Source organism: Eretmochelys imbricata, chromosome 11 (assembly GCF_965152235.1).
Source record: "Eretmochelys imbricata isolate rEreImb1 chromosome 11, rEreImb1.hap1, whole genome shotgun sequence".
In the NCBI taxonomy this organism is placed as follows: Eukaryota; Metazoa; Chordata; order Testudines; family Cheloniidae; genus Eretmochelys; species Eretmochelys imbricata.
Genome location: NC_135582.1, coordinates 13377818 through 13402226, shown reverse-complemented (window position 1 = coordinate 13402226; position 24409 = coordinate 13377818). Strand labels below are relative to the sequence as shown.

The window sequence follows — 24409 nt, the reverse complement described above, 5'->3', positions numbered from 1 at the left end:
TTAATAGGATAGTGTAGAGTTTATATTACTGATACTCAAAATCCTTTCCCAAGTCACTTTGAACACTTCATTCACTTTTTCACTGTTACAAATAACTGAATCAGATATGCAAATCATAGATTTAGAGTGAATTGTACAAGAAGGTCATTATTTTTATATATTTTTTATATATAATATAATAAAAATATAAAGATGGGGTCTTAATATTGATCCATGAAGTGCCCTGATAAAAACTTTAAGGACAACCCTATTTTTTTTCTGATGTTTTACCACCTATTTTCCATTACTCAGTTAATCTGTGACCAAGCTAATGCCTGAATTTCCAGACCAAATTCTAGAATATTGAAAGCATTCTGTAGATCCCTGAAAAGAGCATAGGTATTATTTTCCACCCAATAAAATAGTGCTGTTTTTTTTTTTTTTAGACAAAGGTAATTGAAGCAGATACTTATGAAGTTATTGGGAGGTGAACTATCTCCAATTCAACAGGTTAATTAAATTAATTAAATTAAATTAATTCAATTAATACTTGGAGGATTTTCTTGCCATGCTGTATTAGGAGGAGATAACCATTTAAATTTGTTTTATTTAACTAAAACAACAACATTATGTATTCTGGATTTTTTTTTTCTTCAACAGCAAACATAATATTTTAACAAAACAAGCGCATGAATTTTTGAATTTAGTCAAACTTGATTTTAAAAAAACTTGAATGTTTTTGTTAAAATTGTTAACTAAAATAGTTAAATGAAATATTAAAAAAAAATTAAATAGACTGTCAGCCAGGTTAACATGAGAAACTTAAAATATTGGCTTCTGCAGCTGACTCAGTCATCTTCACCTTCATTTTCCTGTTTGTTTTTCTTTTCCAGATTATGAACAAGCTTTCCTGCTTTTTTCAGGTCCCAAACGGTTTCTCAATTTGGAATAAATTAGTCCAAAGAAAGAAAATCTTCTTCCTACACCAGCAGAAGAAGTTACTGCTGTTAAAAGTGAGATTATCACTTCAACAGTGTCTGAATCCAAGTGCTTAGGTGACTTCCACCAGTTCACTGGTGTGACTTTCTTTAAAACCTCATCAGCAAACCTATATTTCTTGAATGGCTCTTATTCCCAAACTGGGTCTCTCTCTTATGGCCTGCTGCCATAATAGGTTTCCCATTCTAGTGAGAGAATGGTATGGTAGATCTCAACTCAATGAAGGCTATGCTCAAAAAGACCTCAAGACTTCTGGAATATGCTGCTCAAACAGTTTCACTTTTGTTTCTACTGCCTGTCCCTCCGTTCTCACATTTATCTCCAGACTTCTTCTCCAGATCTATTCCGCCCCAACCATCTTTTATTCATTGAACTTTTTGAAACTTTGCACTTTAGAGAGAGGTAAGGGATCGACTCTGTAAACAAACTTGCAGAGGGACAATAGGGATGATGTCTGTTATTTCTCTTTTTCTCTCTCTCTCTTTCTCTCTCTCCAAACATTTTTGCTGTTAACAAGCATGTTATCTCTCGAGACACAAATCCACAGTTTGAGAACTGCAAAACAAAGCCTCTCTGATGGTATCTTCTAGACTGAACACTGAGTCCCATTGGGTAGATAGAAAGATTAACCTAAATAATCTATACAGAAGCTCCTGGAACCCCATAAAATGGGGTCCCTAATCCATGAACTGTTGTTTACAAAACATGTTTACAAAACTTTTCGTAAACATTACATGAATATATTATTTCATCCTAAAAAGAAAAGGAGTACTTGTGGCACCTTAGAGACTAACCAATTTATTTGAGCATAAGCTTTCGTGAGCTACAGCTCACTTGAAACCTGTCTCATACTGTAGAATTAGAATTTATAATCCCTATTCCATGATGAGACATTATAGCTCAAAGATATATCTTAATTAAAACTATGTTTAGACAGGTTTTTTCCTCAAAAAGCATTTTATCCAAAAAACTGATTTTAAATAAACTGATTTTTTTTTAAAATGATTGATTTTTATCCACCCTGGTTTCCATGATAGTACAGAATGAACTGTGCGCATATACTTCTGTTTAAAGAAGGCATGACTTTGGCATGGCAACACAAGTAGTTTTAAACCTGGTGAGGAGGCTTAGTCATGGGGCTGATATATGTTGGGTAAATTTTTCCAGCCATGCTTTAATTATTTCCTTAATTGTGTATCTCGATGAGGGAGTGGATGGTTCATTGGTTAGCTTGGGTTGTGGGAGACGGAGGTGGAATTTCCTGCTCTGCCACAAACTTCATGTCTGACCTTGGGCAAGTTATTTAATCTCTGTAAAATGGGAATAATAGCACTTCTCTACCTTACAGGGGTGCTGTAAGGATAAATATATTAAAGATTGTGAGTTGGTCAGATACTAAGCTGATGGGGACTATGTTGCTCCTACTGTACTCAGGAAATGTCGTCTGCTGGCATAGTTTGTGAAAAGTGCTGCTAAGTGTAGGTGAATGTGTGGGAGGCTGGAGACTCCATGTGGGGTTAAGGTAAATTCCACGGTTACTCACTAGAAGTTAACGTAATTCCACTGTGAAAGTCTCCAAGTCACTTCCCTTATGTATTCATCTGCTGAGCTGCACTTCCCTATGTTTCAGTCAGTGTCCTCGGACTGGGAAGATCACAGCTCTCTGTTTCACTGTTACTTATGTATTTTCATTAATTTTTTTTAACCATCTGATTCACCATCATCATAATCCGATAAGGTGATTTCCAAAACATAGTATGCGGATTGTCATGTTCCTTTACTGGTTGGTTTCCTTTCCTCATCTTGAGGTGTTGCTTGCAGAAGCTACCACTCTGAATTTCCTCACACTTATTTTACAGCATAAGCATGATTTAGATTGTGGTGTCATGAAGCATTGCGGTGGTTCTGTTTTTTCTGAGTGTACGGTGTTCTAAGGGATGTGTAAACGAAAGGCAGGGCTTGATTTATGTTCTGCAGTTGGTTTCATATCGTGAAAAAGTGGTGGGTGAATCCAGTCCAAGGAGATTGGAGACAAGTTTCGACCAAACTTTTTAAAAATTGAACTTCATACATGTTTACAAGCAAGCTTGTCTTTTAAAATTTCAAAACACCTTTTTTTCTGTCCAAAGTTGTTAAAACTTCACCAAAGTTTAGGTAGCTCTAAAATGAGTGCAAATGATTCAAATCTTGATACTTTTTTGTTTTGTGTATGCCAATAATATGGTAGCAGTTCTGAAGCATTTTCAGACAGTTTATTCCGTTACTGTTTCTCCCTTAAAAAAATTCTGTATTCAGAATATATAAGTCCCTTGTTTTCAGTTGAAACTGATATTGTTACTGAAAAAGTCCCGGGTTTTACAAAAAGTATTTGTTCTTTTTCTGATTTTCACCCTACTTTTATATCATTCAAATATATAAAAAATAACTTGCTTTATTAGGAAAATACAATACATTGCAAGAGAGAGATGTATTACGATCATATGCTAGTCTGTCTATATGCCAAGCTGCCTGTTAAAGTAAGGCTATGTTGTAATCTAAAAGATACACACAACAAACAGGCATGCAAGTTCTAAATGTACTGATGAATCTCACACCTATTACGTACACATTCAGACTCTTAGCAGATAATGTTTAAAGGTCTGACACGCTAAAATGGAAAGAAAATGAAAATCTGTATCAGGAGACATTTCAGACCACAAGGAACTAATTGAAAATTTAAAAAAAACCAAAACCGGAAAACATGAAATTGAGTGTATGCACTACAAATGGTGTGGCCCAATTATTAAATGTAAATATTTATGGGCTAATAGTTCTAAGTCTACAACAGTGAACTGTTTATTCAAATGAAAAGTTTTATTTGGGAATTAGAGATGTATTGTTTTCTTAAACTCAGAGGTGGCACTGTGTTTTGAGTTTTGGTTCTGCAGCAAACCATACTGAATTCAATTAATCAAAGTATTACTCTACTGAATACTTTTTACCCCTGTCCCTCCGTCCACCAAAATAACCCCCTCATGTTTACGCAGAAAATTAAGTTTTTTCCACTGATTTTAATCTGTTTTTGTTAACATAGTAATAAACACAGATAAATTCCTGGGAAAAATTAAATAGAAGAACTGAAAATGAAGGGCCCTAAGAATATATGACTGCATGATTCCCTTCCCCGAATGGTTTTGTTTTAGACCTGTAGTATTGTTTTGAGCAACTATAAATAGTCTGCCATCTTACTGGGGATTCTTTGTTGCAAGGTTACTTTAATGCTGCCACATAGAAGAAAAGGGTGATTCTGCTGGTAACAGCTGGATATGAACTATTAAGCTCTGTTTTTAAATAGGGTGTGGGGGAAAGAGTGGAGGAGATTGTTGTGCTCTAATTAGAGCACGCCCAACCCACTCTGTTCTGTTTTGATCTTGTCTGCAGATATTGCTACTAAAATGTTTTGTAGTTATATCTTAGAATGAATCATGGACTAACTCTTATTTAGGGCATGTTTCCTCATGATTGAAGTGAGGAATTTCTCAGAGGCTGAGTGAATTGCTTCGAAATAGATTGTATGGGGGAGGGGCAATGAAATTTGGTGTAGTCAGTCCAGTGCTCTATGCAGACACTAAAGTCCCGTTTATCCACCTCAGCAGGAATGGCAGTTGCAGTAGGACCACAAGATTCCTCCTATCATGCTCACTCAGTTACTGCGTCCCACTCTGGAGGAGAAACAGAAGCGGGAACATAATTATTTCCCAAACCTGTCAATGTTCTGTAATTCTTCTAATGGTTTCTGGCATGTTTGTGTTACATAGACATCTATTGATTTAGGAACTAGACTAAGACAACAGAATTGATTTCTATAATATGGGCTTCAGAACAGCAATTGGTCTTTAGTGCAATTCTGCAGTGCCTGTACCCATGCGTCAATGACACCTTCAGCAGCTCAGAGCACTTACCTACTGGCTGTGTGCAGGCTCAAGAGCCACAGAGGCAGTGCTCAGCAGGTCTGAGCTCTGCCCATTGCTTCCTCCACCCTCCAGGTTTACTGCCCCGACCTCCAGGGCAGCAGCAGAGGAAGTTACAACTGTAGAATGAAAAATACATCTTCAGTAACACTTTCTAAAACATGTAGACTTTGTCCACAGGGATTCTCTTGCTATATAGAAAGGACACAAGCAGCGGTTGGTTAGTGTCCGGCACGTACCTCAATGAATTTACTTTACTGGAAGTTGTCACAACAGTCAGTTCACTGCCTGAGCAGCATCTCTGTATTCCTGAGCAGTTTAAAACAGAAAACACAAAAGGATTATTAGTTAGAGGTTACATAGACAGGCAGCTCACTCTTCTACTTAACTCGTGAATATGTACTTAACTCCCCTGGGTTCTCCAGCACCTATTATTCTCCTCACTCTTCGAAGAGTGAATCATCCTCAGGATCCTTGACAGCATTACTTGGGGAAGGGAAGATGAGGAACTTACTATAGGCCATAATGAGGGACCCAAAAAGATGTCTTCCCTCCAGATCTAGAGCATACCTGTCTCTCCCTCCTAGAAGAAAACACTGGGGAATGGAATTGTTGTTACAGCTATGAAAGGTGGGGGAGGGGAATAAACTGTTTTCAACATGAAAAGATCAAATAAACGTGTGTGTGAGCGCACACACGCACACAAAATCCGCAAGCAGCGTCACCCAAAGACAGTGGAATTCATACTATATACCAGGCCTTGAAGCCTGGGAGTGGTGTGGCCGGAGTTGCTGGACCTCTTCCACCGTGGCATCTTCTAGTGTCTCATGACTCATGTAGATCCTCAGATGTAGGACGGAACCATTCAAAACATCCACTGGACAAACCAAAAACATGAAATGTTGTTAATAGACCCATACCATGGAAGTTATTAACTGGGTCCAAGGAGGCATTCATGGAATTGTGGGCTGGGGGAACAATTCTGAGGCGGTACGATATTTAAAAGGGGGGGGCTGTGTGTGGACATGGTGTACTGTTTGAAACAGGATGGAGCTAATTTTTTACTCACAATATTGCAACTTCTATTGGTTCTGTCACACCTGTTTAAATTGCTGTGCTGCAATTCTCTGATGAAAAGGAGGCTTGAATGACCTGTTTCTGTGCAGAATGGATGGAGTTGGGAAAGGAACCAGTCACTGGGTTTCTATAGAATACTTTTTGACATGAGAAATGTTGGTAGATTTTCAGTAATGTTAGGCAATTCTTTCTCATCTTCTCTCTCTAAGATGAATGTTTCAGTCCTTATGTTTTGTCAATTATTTACATGCTCTCTGGGCATAATTCTGAAAGGAAAGAACTTTGATGGAGACTACCAAAGGGGGAAAATAGGTCCTCATTTATTAAAAGTTGCAGTCATTTGTGTCCTCCAACACAGTTTCTACATTTTGTGTGTGGTAGAGTTAATTGTCCAGCTGCTTTAGCAAAATCATGATGCCTTTAGGAAAGTGTCTGTCTGTCTGGTAGACTAGGAGCCTCTCCTCAGCCCTATGTAGACCTAGTTTTGTAATGCTATATGACCACATGCAACTATAGCCACTTGTGTTTTATAGGTCACAAGCCAGTTGCTACATAAAATTAAATTGCCCTACTTTTTTTTCTTTAAAGCTCTGTGCTTCAGATGTGCCATTTTTAATGTACTATAATTGGGTGAAAGAATTAGTGCTGTTTGTTTTGATTTCCTCTGCAAAAAAGAAAAATTAAGAGTATTATTCGTAAACTGAATACCTTCATAGAGACAAAGTCAGCAAGACCTCTTACTGGAATAGTGATTTAGCATGTTACTTTGGATTGTCCGATTAGGTATGTCATAAAAAAGACTTTAAGATGTAATTGGGTGTAATTTTTCTACATAATGTTGAAATAGTAAGAATTTCACATATATAAACAGTTTAACATTGTCATACTACAGGTTTCAGAGTAACAGCCGTGTTAGTCTGTATTCGCAAAAAGAAATGGAGTACTTGTGGCACCTTAGAGACTCTAAGTCTAGTCTCTAAGGTGCCACAAGTACTCCATTTCTTATTGTCATACTAGTGAAATCTTTTGGAAACAAAACGTAGGCAACAGATTGATTTGTGCATACAGACAAAGATTTTCCACTGTGCCTAGCAGTCTTTGTTAATGAATGGATTTTACATTAATCCCTTGACTTCAGTAGCCATATTCTGCCAGCATATGTTCTTTTAGTAAAGATGAAAAACTTGTTTACTTATCAGTAAGTTATCTAGGTAAGGTGTTCCCATATATTCTGAATTCCGGGAAATGTAAGAACCATCAACTACTATAATAAGGCAAACGTTTGAGATTTAATTAGAGGTTTAACTATGATGAAAATATTATTAGAGAATTATCTTTATAATTCTCTGTAAAAGTAAACAATTATCACTGCAGCCAGTGATTGCAGTCTTATGAGACCTGGATTCAGTTCCTGGTTCTGCTGCATATTTCCTCTGTGATGGTAGGCAAGTCACTTAATCTTTCTATGCCTCAATTCCTCCACTGTAAAATTGAGAACTTCTTCCACCCTTTGCCTTGTCTATTCGGATTGTAACCTCTTCTGCAGTAACTATATTTCACTGTGTGTGCATGGTGCCTAGCACAATGGGGCCTACAGGAACTACTGTAAATCAACTCTGATCTGGTCTCATAAGAAGACCATCCCTAACAAGTACATTCAGAGTGAGTAACTATTTTGGCAAATATATACTAATAGTTCTGTATATGGAGCTTAATATTGCAAAGTACTGACTGCCCTCATTGCCTCTTGTCTTCACTGGGAGATAGTGCTGAGCTTCTTACAGATTTGGGCCCCAGAAGAGAAGTTATTTGTTTATCTTTTGTGCCAAATTGTTGTAAAACAAATGGTGAAGACATTTTTAATACTTCAAAGTATTTCTTAATGTGATCTGAAACTATCTCTTGGGTTTCTCAGAGCATCTTCTCTATTTGCAATATGGCAGTTTTTAGTATAGTTGTTGATGGTTCTGGAAGTTCAACATAAATAGAACTGTATTTACTTTAATAGTGCCTAATGACAGATTTCTTTTTAATTACTGAGATTAATATGGGTCTTTTTTAAGGTGGTAAAAATTAATTTTGTGTAGAAACTCAAAACTACTCCCCCCCCCCCCCCAGAGAGAAGAGGGGTGGGTAGGTAGGCAGGTGTCATAAATAGTATATTGACTACTTAATATTGAAGCATCATAAATGTGTCCAGAAGTGTCTATTTTATGTTACGGATCCAGACTGTCTTTCATTGCTTCAACAATATTGAAAATTTTCATTCTTTAGTTTTACTGATAGTCCAATAAGTCTGCTTAAAGTTTCTTTCTTTATTCTGCAGTAAGCCTGCAAAAACAAATTGAAACAAATTCTCCTTCTTAAAATAAATTTTGAGCAGTTTGCTGAAAGTGGACTTTAGACTGCGTAAATGAAAATCTAGATCTTCTACTTTAATGGTTTTAATTGTTACTTTATTTGGTCTCATCTGACTGGTTTTTGTCTTGTTGTTTTTCTAACAGTGATCACATGGAAAATATTTATGGCTATTTAATGAAATATACCAATCTCGTCACTGGCTGGCAATATCGGTAAGTCTGATTTTTGGTTTTTTTGTAGCATTTTTTTAACAAGGTTGATTGACATTATCTAAATCAATATGTTTTTCACACAGTTTTTTTTTCTGCTAAGCAATTAACATAATGGAAAATACTTTTATGTATTTTTCAGATTTAATATGGATTAAACCAACAAGTAGATAAGAGATGGACCTGCTACATTCATATTAGGGATAACATTTTGTTTTAACATGTGACTGAGAGATTAATGAAAAGCAGAGAAGGACTACTAAGCATTTCAATGGCCTTTTTTGGTTGCTGTGATGTATGTGTGTAAGGGGGGGTATTCAGCAACGCTTTCTCAAACTTTTCATGGCACTACAACAATACAACCAACGTTGTGGTTGGAGGCACAAGCTGTCTAATGCAGTATGTTGCACAACAGTAGAAGCAGAGAGTTGAGCTAAGGACACCTGTTGAAATACCTTCTATTGTGTGCTGCATAAGTTGTGAGTGTGTCTATTCCTAACTAGCATTGGTCCAGTGATGGAAATTACACTCCCCATCTTTGTAGCTAGTATTGCTTTGTCTTAAAGTTTCTCATATGCACAGTGCTAAGTCTTCCAAGACTGCGTTCCTGAAGTATCATAAATGTACTTTTAATTTACTTAGTGACAGTTCACGTACACCATGCAAAGGTTTGATCTTTAAAGAATCTTTGTATGAGTCTAATCTTGGGCAATTTTAAGCTGTAGCTAGTATATTTGGTGAGGTTGTGTTGGCAACTTGTGGTATTTGCATAAACCATTTGACGTCTCCTGGTCCGATTAAAACAAAAACGAATTCTCCCCAAACTTATGTGGAGATAGTTTTGGTTGTGTGATGATTATTTATATTAAAAATATGTGTGTTAGTTTTATTTTATAAATGGACTTTTTATCACAATCACAGATTTTTTGTTTTAAACAATGAAGCTGGCCTGCTGGAGTACTTCGTGAATGAACAGTCTAGAAATCAAAAGCCCAGAGGTACCTTGCAGCTAGCTGGAGCTGTAATTTCACCCAGCGATGAAGACTCGCATACCTTCACCGTTAATGCTGCTAGTGGAGAGCAGTATAAACTAAGAGGTATGACTTAAGTTCTTGGACAGAAGATTTTTCCACTAGAGGATACTCCTGCCTCCGATATGTGGTTGTAGTTTTTGTGTGTGGTTGTCTCTTTGTTTGCTTTAGAAACACATGAACAAAACTGCACACACAGAATATAATATCCTAATTTTTTGTGTGTGGCACCCCAAAATCTATGGGATGGTGATTGGTCCAAGACCATAAATCTGATACGGGGAGGAACCTCAATAGACAGTCCCTTAAATTCTATATTTCAGTGTTTCATATTTCAGTGTTTCATAACTTATGTTAGGTAACTTTTGCTGGTGGGAAGAGAGCCAGCCAATAATTCCAATGGAAAAAAGCTTCAAGTATCAGTGATTGGGAACCACTGCTATACAGGCATCTTAGTCTAGAGCCAGGGAAAAGACTTTTATGGAAATTTGGGCTAAAGTCTTTTTGTTCCTGTTCCCTTGAGGCTCACCATTGCATTCTTCCTGACCTGTGTATGTTTCCTGGTCTCATGTGTAGATTTACCAAAGAGGAAATTGTACATTCCTTCTGAAGGACAATAAAACCAGGATATGGTATTGGTTCCATGCACTATATAAATAGTTTTATTTGGTTTCTCTCTTTACCCAGAGAGAGAAAAAAAGCTTATCATGTACTAGTGCTACATTAGTGTTATTTTAAAGGAATAAGAAAAATTATCTGTACTCTTGCCTATACTTTAATTTTTGTTCCTGTAAAATTATTTTTGTTTGCTTTTTATCAGCCACTGATGCTAAAGAACGGCAGCATTGGGTTAGCAGACTTCAGATATGCACGCAGCATCACACAGAAGCAATTGGAAAGGTACTGCATGATTTTAATGTGTTCTTGAATAAAAACATATATGAGAATATTCATGTTCTTTATCAGTTAGGGTCTGTGGTAAAAGTAATTGAAAACTGATATATTCTATTAATCCATGAGCCAGATAAGGTTAAGGAGAAATCTGAAAAGTTCCCAATACTTAAAGAGGAAACATGAGTGTGGCTGAGTACACTTGACATATAGTCTGTAGTAGAAATGGCCTTTTCCTAAAATATGTAATATGATACTATGAACTGGTGAAGGTACTGCAGCCTGTGAAGGGTTAACAAGTCCCAGCTGGTCATATTGCTGATAGTACAGAGTATAAAAGGAAGAGGAAGCTGAAGCCCCTGGGGGTTTTAAAGCTGAGTGTTTTTCATGGCTTTTGTTTTGTGGGTAACCCCACAAGCCTGAGGAAAGGGCCATAAAAAGACTAATGGTTGGAGCTTGATTTCTCCTTCATTGGTTGTTTATACCAGATATATTTTGCAGGTACATTTTAGGATGAAACTTGGAGTTTAATGACTTGAGTTAACATTTGTGTCCTAACCTCAAGTGTACAATAAAATTGTTCTAGCAACATGCTATAAATCACCTGATGTTTTTATTTTAATTTTCAGTGATTTTAAAAACAATATTTTACTCCTAAGGCATTTCTAGAAATGTTTTTTTTTAAAAAGTCCGTGTTTATTTTCATTTAGTTTTTAAGTTTTGTAAACTAATTCCTGTATTGACCTGCTGACTAGATGGGGAGTAGCATAGCAGACATCTGATGAAAAGGTATTGTTCACTGTGTCATGCAATTCCTAATTTTAGCAGGTCCATTTTAAAGGTATGACCCTGAGTGAATTGAGGGTGAAGGAATAAGACTTCAGGAGTTCATTTATGGCAGTGATACAATGCAGACATTCATCAAGGTGAAAATGTTTGTGGGGAGGTCACATTCTTTTATTTAACAAGGATATCTTGCTGCAGCAAGGGTGAATGTTATCTCGTAAGACAAGAAGTCAGCTCCACCACATTATTGTACTTAGGCTGTTTTTGTATTTGCCCCCCCAATACATTTCTACTAAAGTTTTGCTATCTGGATAGTTTTCAATACTTGAAAAACTCAGGGAGTGTGGCTATACTGAATACAGCTTTTGGTCCTAAATTTCTTGGTTTTAGAACTTGAGTTTTGAATTGTAGCTCAGATTTCCAGTTGTAATTTTCATTTTTTGCTTGGCTTGTTTAAAAGGAAAATTTGTTTATGTCCAAATTAATTCCCCTGAATTAGATTTCTTTTTTTAAAAGACAACTCCATAAGTCCATGTTCCTTGAGAGGACTTTCTAGCAAGCCTGATGATTAAGGCCTGCTAGCTCCTTTCACAATCCATTTTCAACACTTCGTTGATTTAGGGTATACGTGGACTGTACGTTATAGAAGTATATTCTTAAATATTTGCTTCATTTAACCTAAAATCTGGGGAGAGGGGGAAAAAATCCAAAATCTAAGGTCCTTCTAAAGCAGGATTAACTCCTTGTGACTCCCCTATCATCAGATTGCGCCCTGGTTTAAGTTACAAACTTATGTCGTTATAACTATGGTATAAAATCCACATCCCTGAGCGACATAGTTATACCGACCTAACTCCTGGTGTAGACAGAGGGAGGGATTCTCCTATCAACAAAGCTACCAACTCTCCTGGAGGTTGAGTACCTACGCCGATGGGAGAAACTTTCCTGTCAGCGTAGGTAGCGTCTTCACGAAGTGCTGCGGCACTGTAAGTGTAGACAAGTCCTGCATGTGTTTCACTTTGTCTTCTAAATGGTTGTAAATGAAATTCTTCTCTATTAAATGTCAGGTTCACCCCTGCGTAGTCTGTTGCCTCTCAGTTTACATGTTAATCTTCCTGCAGAGCTCAAACCTGAATCGAAAGGCCTACTTCCTAATCATATAAAGTGACGTATATTGTTTCAGCGCAATTCCCGGGTTGCATGTAAGCAAATACAAGCTGACTTAAGCAGTGGAGCAAGACAATTATCAGGAAATAGCACAAAGGAACAGATAACTTCCTCACTAAACACTTTGTGCACATTAATTACCAGAGTAGTTGAAAAACAGTGAGTTAAGCTAGCTTTCCCTCACTTTATTTAATTCTTGATTTTATGTTCTGATTTATGTGCCTAATGAAATATTTTTTGAGTATGAGGAATTTTAAATTTCTTTATATTCTTGTTTATTCACTAGAACAATCCTCCACTGAAATCTCGCAGCTTCTCTCTTGCATCCCAAGGAAGTGGCAACTCTCCTGGTGTTCAAAGGAGACCCAGCCAAAATCCAGTTTCTTTTTTTAATGTTGGACATCACAAGTTGCCAGCAGGAAAGAGAGTTCCTATTCTGCAGCCAGACCACCTCGTAGATGTTAGAGAGGTTTGTATGAATCAAAATTTAAATAAATTACTTTGAGAATGAGAGAGAACCAACATATTATTGTCCTTACTACTTTGGATGACACAGAAACCCTGATAATTTGATGGTTATAGTATTCCTAAATTGGCCTCAACTGCTAGTGTTGCTGTGTGAGGTTAAAGAGCTGCAGTGTTCCCACCCCAGAGCTGGCAGTATTTCAGTGGTGGTGGAAGTGATCAGAATGTATTTTTTATCTCACTTTTTAAATGTGCTTTGGCATTAAAGGTTCTTTATAAATGTCATTTTTATTATTTTAAATTGTTGGGTGGGAGGTGACTTTGGTGCTGTTAGCTCTTATAACGTCCTGATGCTGAAGATGGTTTATCACATATTCCTGTCCCTGCTAGTCCTAGCATTACAGCTCAAGAAGAGGTCATATCGCACACTTCTTCCTTTTTTCCCCCTCTCAAGCCTTGGAAGAGTTGACTTCTTTAAGGGCAGAACTTTTTTTTCATGACCTCCATAGGATGGAGGAGGAATCAGTTTGGTTCGTATCAGAGAATTTTGCTGCTAATATGCAAAAAGTAATGTTACAAAGTTTTATGGCCAAAACCTCAAAGTGTGATTTGAGAGGGGAAAGCAAAGAAAAAGATGCAAGCCAGCAATATGATTCCACTGAATACTAAATCTGGATGAATGGTATACTTTGGTAAAAGGGGTGAGCACTACGGTGCATGACGATCCTTTTTTGTATCCTTCCATCCCTGTCGCCAATATAAAAAGTTACAAATATATGTTTTTAAATATCACCTACATATAACATCTCTAAAAGGAAAACTTGTTGCACCACTCACCAGTATCAATTATCTGTTGTTCTTCTTATGTGGCATATCTATTACTGGAGGTTAGCAGAGGATCATACAGAACAGGCTAACATGGTTGCAAATCTTTTGTGGATGAATAGTCCTTTTGATCCATCCAGGATACCACATTGTCCATCCAAGATCTTTTTCTGCCTCCTGTTGTTCTGCCATCAACTTTCCCTTCCAGTACCAATCAACATGTGTTGCCCACTGAATCTCTTAAAATGTGCTCTGCAAATTGAATCGTTCTTTCTTCTCATAAGATCTCTAACTAGTGTTGGCCTATTACTAGTATTATCAATATTAGTATTATCACAACTAATAATAGTTGTAATGTATTGTGCTGATCACATTGCATTAAACAAAAGATGTGTAACACCAACAGACCCTGGTCATTGGTGGGTGGGGTCGAACCTGGGACTTCTGGAGCTAAATCCATGAGCCTCTACTGCATGAGCTAAAAGCCATATGGACCTTAGCTAAGGCTGTAGAGCAGACTCATTAATCTCTCTAAGTGGTCTCGGTGCCACTAGATGGGACAGAACACCACACCCAGGTGTGTGGGTTACAGATGTTTTTGGCCACTAAAAGGTAGATGCACAGAAAATGGGATATACTGTACTAGGGAATCAATAGGTGAGCAAGCATTAATTAGTTTTTCTTTCCCCTTTTAATTATAAGATTATTGTAGAGCTTGCAGTAGAGGCAAGTTTATAAAAGGAACATGTTGAGTGTGAGGCTTGGCAAACTGTCATAGACTGGGCATTCCACAGTCACAAGAATCAAATTCCTTTGTTAAAGAGTTCTGTAAGAGCCTTGGCTGTCAACGTACCGTAGCAAGAAGGTATGTTGCTAAAGTGGTGGAGAGATGGCTGAGATATTGAAGAGCCAGTGACTAGACTGCCAATATGAGTACCAACGCTAATAGCATGGCTCTTAGAAAATATATTACAAGATGAAATCAGTCTTGAAAATGCATCCTTCCCCCTTAATCTGCATACAGATCCTGATCCCACAAATATCTTGAAACAAAAACTTTGGCAGTATTCATGAAATGGATCCAAATATTCCATCACTTATTGTGACATTTCTGTGTAAAAAATCAAAAATTCCACATTACATCATTCAAAATTATTGTTTTAGATGTGGTATATAATTCAGAAAAATACAGCTACAGAATTCATGGAATCTAATTTTACCCTTCCTTACAGCTGGTTAGGAGTGGATCAACTCAAGGAACATGTTGGTCTGGAAAAGCAGTCCAAGGTGTAGACATGCTGAGTACGTCTACACTGCATAAAAAAACAAGAACTCCCTACAAGCTGTGATAGCGAATCTCAGAGCCTGGGTTAACTGACTTGGGTTTGCGGGTCTTGCATTACAGGGCTAAAAATACCAGTGTAGATGTTCCCACTTGGCCTGGAACGCAGGCTCTAAAATCCTGTGGGAGGGACAGGGTGCCCCATGATTCTGAGGTACTTGACCCGAGCTCTGAGACTTGCTGCTGTGGGGGTTTATTTGCATCTTTCCAGTGCCACAAGATAAAAAATGCTTCTACTTTCCATATGTAAATAGAGGTCTTCTGACCAATTATGCATCCTTATAATCTACAGACTAATCAATCTGCAAGGTTCCTTTAGGTGCCTGCATTTGGACAAGGATCTCTCCTTGTAGCTAAAGTTTTCTCTGTCACAGCACATCCTGAAATATGCAAATTGCCTACCAGTAATGTTTCCTTTCTGTTATGGCATGTGCTACTTCTTTACCCCATAGAACTGAGAGAAACCTGGGTCACAGACAGATATTTGTAAAGAATTCTTGCTTTATGAGACGAAAATATAAGGAAAGTGATAGAAATGGCAGGGTTTGGTCTCTTTAAATCCCTGCATTCTATTTGGTTGCTAACAGGCTCAGCAGTTCCTGTAAGCATCAGGAAACACTGGAGTTTTGAGAGCAGGGAACAAATTCTGAAGGTTCTGACTCCTAGGCAGTTATGGTCCATGAATGAACAACTATCCTACTGTTTACTTTCTAATAGAAGGTAGGGATAATGCAATGTATGGGATGTTGCTGTGTAATGGACTCCGTGGTCTGTGTATGAAAAGAGCTAACTGTTTTATCTTTGGCCTTTTCATCTTGTTAGAGTAGGGTTAAATAATTTATCTGTAGCTTTCTTTTGTTATAGGGTATTACAAGTTAGCCTTATGTAAGGGAGAGGAAGTAAGGCTTGTGAATGTAAAAAGTCATAATTTTGCCACTGAATAAATGGGCTTGACTTCTATTGATTTAAGTGCATGTGTATCTGAGGGAAGAACTTGGTCCCCAGTATTGCCTAAAGTGAAGCTTAAGATACCTGTGTTCCCTTTTCTCTGCTTCCTTGCACCATATCAATGAATTAGGTGTCTGGTAAGAGCAGGGTGACCAGACAGCAAGTGTGACAAATCGGGACAGGGTATGGGGGTAATAGGCGACTATATAAGACAAAGCCCCAAATATTGGGACTGTCCCTATAAAACTGGGACATCTAGTCACCCTAGGTAAGAGGTGTCTCTGGAGTAAAGTTACCAGCTTTGCTTCTGAAGTAGCTGCTTCTGTAGGCAGCAGATTTTCAGTAGCTCACCAGAGGAGAGTCCCAAACCACAAACAGGTGGTCCATCAGTCTGGGATTGCTAGCAGGGAGGCTGGAGGGCATAGCTAGGCACAGTGTGGGCATTTGTGATGTTGGAGGACAATAAGAGGGACCACAAATTGGGAAGATTGTCAGGGTGAGTGGACGCTGCCCACAATCTCTTTCCTCCTGACTCTCTGTGCTAAACACAGCCTCAATCAGGGAGGTAGGCTGAGAGCGTTGGAGGGTTTTTTTGTACAACTCTTACATTCCATACCAGATAGAATCTGTTAAACATAAAGTTTGCAGAATCAAGCCCTCAAATTAGGAAGTGTAAGAATTCAGGTTGTGTGAGATTGAAGCTAAGGTGCATCTGTGTGTGGCAGAGAGGAATTTGATGTGTGTGATGGTTGGTTATATGTTGGAATAGTAAGGGAAGTTTACCATGGAGTCTCAGTATGTTTGGGGATTGGGTAGTAAGGCAAGCAAGCTTAGATTGGTGTGGAGGAGACTCCTGATTTAACTGGGTATTGTTTGAATAAAAAATGCATTTAAGCATCCTTTAGCTGTCAGTTCCAGATTTTGTTAGTGTGGAAATTGCCTTAACATGAACAATCCTTGTGCCCCTCATCTCCCTCATGCCTTTCTTAGCCTCATCCTCTCCCACATCTCTACTCTTCCCTCATGCCTCCCACATCGCCTTCCTCACCAGTTCTGATACCTCATTCTACTTTAAAATGCTGTGGACAAGTGTGGGTCAGAGAAGTGAGGTTGAAGAGAAGTTTCTTGTTGTGAACTGCCTGTGGATCATCCCAGTGGAGCTTGTCTTCATCTACATGTCTCCCCTGAAGGTGAAACCTTGCCCATCTTTTCCTCTCCCTATACTATGTGTCCTAGATAGTGCTGTCCACCCATCATAGTCTCCACATACCCCTTCTCAACAGTCTTTTCTCCCACACAAGCCCCCTCAGACTTCAGTGCCCCCAAATGGCTGCGGACTTGTCCAGCGAGCCAGGCAGCCCTTAAAGTGGTAGGCCTGAATCAACACATCTATCTCAAATTGCAGGTGTTATGTTCAAACTATTTTAGGTGGTGAGTGTGTTAGTTTAGTAGATACATGCTCTCTTTAAAACACACCTTGTAAGTGAGAGCCCAGTAGCTGTTTTGTGTTTACAGTATTAAGTTAGTTTTAGGTCAACTTGCACACATGGTGCACGTAAGAGAGACCTTTCCACTGCTCCCCTTTCACAGAAAAGGATTAAGGAAAAGAGAATTTAACCTCATAAATATCTCTGTACCTCCCCCCACCCCCACCCCCCAAAAAGGGGGGGGAGAAAGTAGAAAAGGAAGGAAGGAGACTTTATGAAAGGGATGAGAATATTATAAGTTATAGGTAGAGTAAAGCATGATTCTAAGGGACCTGTATTTCACAGATCTTCTGGTAACCGTTTACACACGTGTCACTTACAAAGTAGGACAACAAATATGTAGGGCCATCAATGTGATTTCTAAAGTTTGCTTGTAAAATACAAAAAGCAAAAGAAAGATGTGAAGAAAAGATAAAAAGCCACCGTTTTAAAGATGAGACTTTTAAAATAAAATAAAGACAAGGGATCATGAGTGTTGGTTATTTAATCTAGATGTGTTAAGCAGACTGCTTTTCTTTTCCTCAGTGTGTTGTTGCTTGGTTGATAGGCATGTCTAAAAGTTCTGTGTCAGAATTCATAACACATACTTCATAAATTGGTAAATTCTAAGGCCAGAAGCGATCATTGTGATCATCTAGTCTGACCTCTTGTATAACACAGACCTTAGAACTTCCCAAAAATAATTCCTAGAACATATATTTTAGAAAAGCATCTGAGTTTGATTTAAAAATTGTGAATGATGGATACTGCACCATGACCTTTGGTAAATTGTTCCAGTGGTTAATTACTCTGACCATTTAAAAAAAAAAAACCCCCCCCCCACCTTATTTGTAGTCTGAATTTGTGTAGTATCAACTTCCAGCTATTGGATTGTGTTAACCTTTCTCTGCTAGATGGAGAGCCCTATATTAAACATTTGTTCCCCCAGGTAGATATTTATAGACTGTAATCAAGTCACCCCTTAACCTTCTTTAACCTTATATAAACTTGTATATGTTCATTTGTGAATGCTATACTTGGATATACCATGGCTTGACTAGTTGCAGTCTCAGTTCAAGAGTCTGTGGAAGAACCAGTCTTTCTAAATGCTCATTACACAATCCTCCTTTAAATTGTATAAAATCTGCACATAATAAGACCACAAATAACCCCAAACTGCACAAAACGTCAACTTCCTGACTTTCTTGGCTCTTAACTGAATCTGTATGTTGTATTGGTGCTTTGGAAACCTTGAGGTAGTTGCTTGCACTATAAAGCAAGAGGTCTAAGAGAAGAGACCACTTTACTCTGAGCAGCAGTACTTCTGGATGTGCTCTTTTCCTAGGAAATATGGCAAGTGTACTTTTTGGACTGGTTGATAGTTTTGAACTGAGTGGGAACTGTTGTTGTATATGAACCTGGTTGAGTGAGGGAAAGTTTTAGAATCCTTGAAAGAATGCTCTGTTTTTAAGAGTAGATATGTCTGGGCGATTTAAGTACTCTCCTGTGAATGCTTTCACTGTGTTGAGTGCAGCTGTTCTCATTCCGCTTGCATGGCGACAGGAGAGGTTTCATGATTGGCTGGCTATTTTGTGTACGCTTCTTCATCCCATTGAGATAATAGAGAGGTTGGGTGGCATAAGCTAGAATAGACTAATAAAGGCTGAGAGACATAACCTGAAGCTATCCTGTGACTTTATTTTCCAGCTTTGCAAACTATGAATCTTTTTGAGGCAGCGATGGTCTCTTCGTATATGTTTGTACAGTACCTAGCACAAATGGGACTCCAGTCCTAGCTTGGGGTCTTTAGGTACTACTACAGTGCAAACAAATGAGGAAGACTCCCAGAGAGCTTATGTGTATGTGTTGTTTGTTGGTTTCAGAGAAACAGCCGTGTTAGTCTGTATTCGCAAAAAGAAAAGGAGTGCTGTAGCTCACGAAAGCTTATGCTCAAATAAATTGGTTAGTCTCTAAGGTGCCACAAGTACTCCTTTTCTTTTTGTTGTTTGTTGGTTAGTTAAGCACCTCGATGGCATGATTGATCCTGAAATCTAATTTGCAGCATTACTCTGCACAGGACAGTTGAAAAGCTCACATGTAAGACATTTAGAGAACACTGTGTGACAAGAAGAGGTGGATTTGACATGTGTATTGTAGAGTACCTGGTGTTAGGTAGTCTGTTGTTGGCAAAAGACATAGTAATATAGTGTTAACAAATAATACTGTGAGCTTGTCAAACAATCTTTGTGATTTGCTGATGTACAATATTGTTTAAATATTTCTCTGAAATCTAAAACCAGCTGCCTAGTAGAGACTCTGTATTAGGAGGCTGATAGAAAACAGAGTGAAAGGATACTGTCAAAGTGGGTAAACTGAAAACCTAACCAGCCCGTTTGAAATCAAACACGTGCATGAATGTGACATAAGCACATGCAAGAAAATCTTTTTCCTTTGCCTGTCAGTTCTATTTTTGTGTTCAGGCATTTAACAGAAATTTGTAAGAATCCAGAGAGCAGCAGGATTCTTCTTAGTATTCCATTTGTTGCCTCTACCCAGGAAGAGAGAGAGTACCTGTGATCACAAAAAACCTGTGCAATATTTTGTCTGAGTGATTTTTTTTCACCTACAAATTGTTTTCAGTTTTCCCAACACTATACTGTGTATGAATGCATGTGCCTTTTTTAGGCTTCACTGCAAAATGTAGGACCAGTAGTTAGTCACTGTTGTAGCTTCACTGATGGTAGCTATAGTGCAGGCTGTAGAGTTGAAAGTGTTGTCTAACCTTGCTCTGGGGGAAGGAGCAGCATGGGAAGAACAGGGGAGGGGAGAGGGAGGAAATCCACTGACTACAGGAAGGCTTGTTTTTCAACCTATCATGCATATTTTACATATGTATATTATGATGTAAGTTTGAGCCAAACTGTCTGTGTAATTTAGTGCCCTTTAAGGCACTAAACTGACCCTTTAAGGCACTGAATACATCCTGTCCTGTAAGGTACTGAGCACCCTTACCCATCCCATTGATTCCACAAGATAGACTGTGTCAGCTTCCATGTTCTTAGAGCTGTGAGCTTGCTACTGTGTTCTATATAAAGCATGGTTTTCAGTGTTGTATGTACGTATCAACCAAGCATGGAGAGCACTCAGCACTTAAGATTAATATGTTTGGATTTCTTTTTCACTTTGTAAAATCGTCTTGATATATTCTCTCACTGTGTAACTGTAATACAATAAATACCATGGACTGCATGGGACTTGTGGCATGCATTTTGTGGAGGGTTTATTGGGGGCACAGCACAGAAATGTGTTAAACTGTAAAAGAAAAATACAAATTCATCTTTAACTATACATTTTAGGTGACAAGATGTACTTTTATTTTTGACACATATAAAACTAATTCTTATTAATTCTTTGGGACTTATATTAAGTTTGTAATATTCTTCAGGGTTGTCTGTTTGCGAAGCACTTCAGTATAGCTGTATACCACAAAAATGTCTATCATCTTCTCTGACACCAGCACTGTTTTGTTTGGTAGATGATGTCTCAGGCTGAGGGACAACAGAGAGACTTGATTAGAAACATAGAATGCCTTCCTGCCTCTGGTCACCTTACATCCTTGGATCCAGACCTGTTAATGCTGAAAGCAACTTCCATGGCCACTATGAACTGCTTAAATGACTGCTTCCATATTCTCCAACTACAACATGCATCGCAGCAGAAGGGATCATTACCAGGTAGGTCATGGATTAAGGTAAAGGTCTACATTCTGTGTGACAGAAGCATAAAGCCTAGAATTAATTTATTTTAATTGAAATGCTTATTCTACTGAATTTATCTTCCTGTGGGTTGGTTATCCCAAAACTGCCTCCTGCAAGGTTTCTTTCACCTTCTTCTGAAGCAGCCTCTGGTAGAGACTTGGTACCGGGTTAGTTGGATCACTAGTCTGATTCAGTATGGCAGTTCTTATGTTCCTACATGATTACCTTTTTTTTTTTTTAGGGCAGGTTGTCTCTAGTCCTGAAGCAATCGCATAGGTGGTGGGAAGTGTAACTCTCCAGTCTTTGTGACCACAGTAGTGCTGTCAGGACTCTCCCTTCTTATGTGAATAGTGGGGTGGAGATCAGGCAAAGGTGTTGCTCCAGCCCATGTTCATCTCCAGGCATGAGGTGTGGGGTGCAACTTACTCTTTTTCCTGGGAAAGGGATGAACTGGAGAGATGTGACTGAGTCACAGTCCTTTCTACTGCTCTTCTTGGGGAGGCATGGCTACGTGCTGCTCTCCACACAGTACTAAGACTAAAGGCTCAGTCTAGCCCCTTGTTTCATAGAATCCTAGAATATCAGGGTTGGAAGGGACCTCAGGAGATCATCTAGTCCAACCCCCTGCTCAAAGCAGGACCAATCCCCAACTAAATTATCCCAGCCAGGGCTTTGTCAAGCCTGACCTTAAAAACTTCTATGGAAGGAGATTCCACCACCTCCCTAGGTAACGCATTCCAGTGTTTCACCGCCCTCCTAGTGAAAGTTTTTTTCCTAATATCCAACCTAAGCCTCCCCCACTGCAACTTGAGACCATTACTCCTCGTTCTGTCATCCGCTACCTCTGAGAACAGTCTAGATCCATCCTCTTTGGAACCCCCTTTCAGGTAGTTGAAAGCAGCTATCAAATACCCCTCATTCTTCTCTTCCGCAGACTAAACAATCCCAGTTTCCTCAGCCTCTCCTCATAAGTCATGTGTTCCAGTCCCCTAATCATTTTTGTTGCCTTCCTCTGGACGTTTTCCAATTTTTTCCACATCCTTCTTGTAGTGTGGGGCCCAAAACTGGACATACTACTCCAGATGAGGCCTCACCAATGTCGAATAGAGGGGAACGATCATGTCCCTCGATCTGCTGGCAATGCCCCTACTTATACATCCCAAAATGCCATTGGCCTTCTTGGCAACAAGGGCACACTGCTGACTCATATCCAGCTTCTCTTCCATTGTAACCCCTAGGTCCTTTTCCGCAGAACTGCTGCCTAGCCATTCGGTCCCTAGTCTGTAGTGGTGCATAGGTTTGTTGAGCCAGAGGTGTTCATGATGGCTTATAGACCATTAAATTGACAGGAGCAGTTAGTAGATATTTATTTTCAATTGTTGCCTGGTGGTGGGAATCATGGAACCTTCCCATTACCTTTGATTCCTTCTACATCTTTCAGCAGAAGCCCTTTAAAGCTAATTTGTCATTTTCTTTCTCAGCCATTAGTGTTCTCAAGACATTTCAGATTCCCTAAAATTAATTTTAAAAAAAAACAAACACACTCAAAATCATACTATCATAGGACTGGGAGGGACCTTGAGAGGTCATCAAGTCCAGTCCCCTGCATTCGTGGCAGGACTAAGTATTATCTATACCATTGCTAACAGGTTTGTGTCTAACCTGCTCTTAAAAATCTCCAATAACAGAGATTCCACAACCTCCTTAGGCAATTTATTCTGGATCTTAACCACCTTGACAGGAAGCTTTTCCTTATGTCCAACCTAAACCTCTCTTGCTGCAATTTAAGCCCATTGCTTCTTGTCCTATCCTCAGCGGTTAAGAAAAAACATATTTTTCTTCCTCCTCCATGTAACAACCTTTTACATACTTGAAAGTTGTTATCATGTCCCCTCTTTCTTCTCTTTTTCCAGACTAAACAAACCCAATTTTTTTCAGTCTTCCCTCATAGGTCATGTTTTCTAGACTTTAATAATTTTTGTAGCTCTTCTCTGGACTCTCTCTAATTTGTCCACGTTCTTCATGAAATGTGGCACCCAGACCTGGACACAATACTCCAGTTGAGGCCTAATTAGCTCGGAGTAGAGCAGAAGAATTACCTCTCGTGTCTTGCTTACCACACTCCTGCTAATACATCCCAGAAGGATGTTCACTTTTTTTTGCAATAGCTTTACACCGTTGACTCTCATTTAGTTTGTGGTCCACTATGACTCCCAGATCCCTTTCCGCAGTACTCCTTCCTAGGCAGTCATTTCAGTTGCACACACACAAAATGGGATTGTTCCTTCCTAAATGGAGTACTTTGCATTTGTCCTTATTGAATTTCATCCTGTTTACTTCAGACCATTTCTCCAATTTGTCCAGATCATTTTGAGTTTTAATCCTATTCTCCAAAGCACTTGTAACCCCTCCCAGCTTGGTATCATCCACAAACTTTATAAGTGTACTCTGTATGCCATTATCTAAATCATTGATGAAGGTATTGAACAGAACCAGAACCAGACCCAGAACTGATCCCTGCGGGATCCCACTCATTATGCCCTTCCAGCATGACTGTGAACCACTGATAACTACTCTCTGGGAACGGTTTTCCAACCAGTTTTGCACTCACCTTATAGTAGTTCCATCGAGGTTGCATTTTCCCTGATATGCATTGTTATAAATCAGAATGTTAGCTGATCAAAGCAAAAGATTAAGAACAGTATTGAATATATACCTATTTAATGCAAAAAAAATCTTAATGACAAATTATTTTGTAGTTAAGATTAGGATTACTGTTGTGGCTCAGACTTTGTCAAAACTTGTTGCTCTCATTTCAGCGTGCCTCTTATTTCACAAGGTATCACAACGTGCGGTAACATGCAGTTACATTTATACAGCTGCTTTTCATTTTCAAGGGTCTCAGAGCATGTTAAAAATTATTGTGCATGCAGCACCACAAAAATGAGGCTACCTCTGGGGTGTAGCATAGGTGCCGACTCCATGGGTGCTCCGGGGCTGGAGCACTGATGGGGAAAAATTAGTGGGTGCTCTGCACCCACTGGCAGCCAAGCTCCCCTCACCCCCCCCCCCCCACCCCAACCCCTCTACATCCTCCCCCTACCCTGAGTGCTCCGCCTACCTCCCAGCGCTTCCTGCCCGGCCACCGTCAAACA

At 38.9% G+C, this 24409-nt stretch overlaps 1 protein-coding gene across 1 annotated transcript in view; it reads left to right on the top strand.

The window, feature by feature from the left end:
- Positions 1–24409, top strand: part of OSBPL11 (oxysterol binding protein like 11) — a 62711-nt gene that overhangs the window by 17377 nt on the left and 20925 nt on the right. Inside the window, exons 2-6 of the mRNA XM_077829657.1 lie at positions 8510–8578; positions 9497–9672; positions 10427–10506; positions 12737–12919; positions 21032–21230. Coding sequence (XP_077685783.1) covers positions 8510–8578; positions 9497–9672; positions 10427–10506; positions 12737–12919; positions 21032–21230 — 707 coding nt within the window. The remainder of the gene's footprint in view (positions 1–8509; positions 8579–9496; positions 9673–10426; positions 10507–12736; positions 12920–21031; positions 21231–24409) is intronic.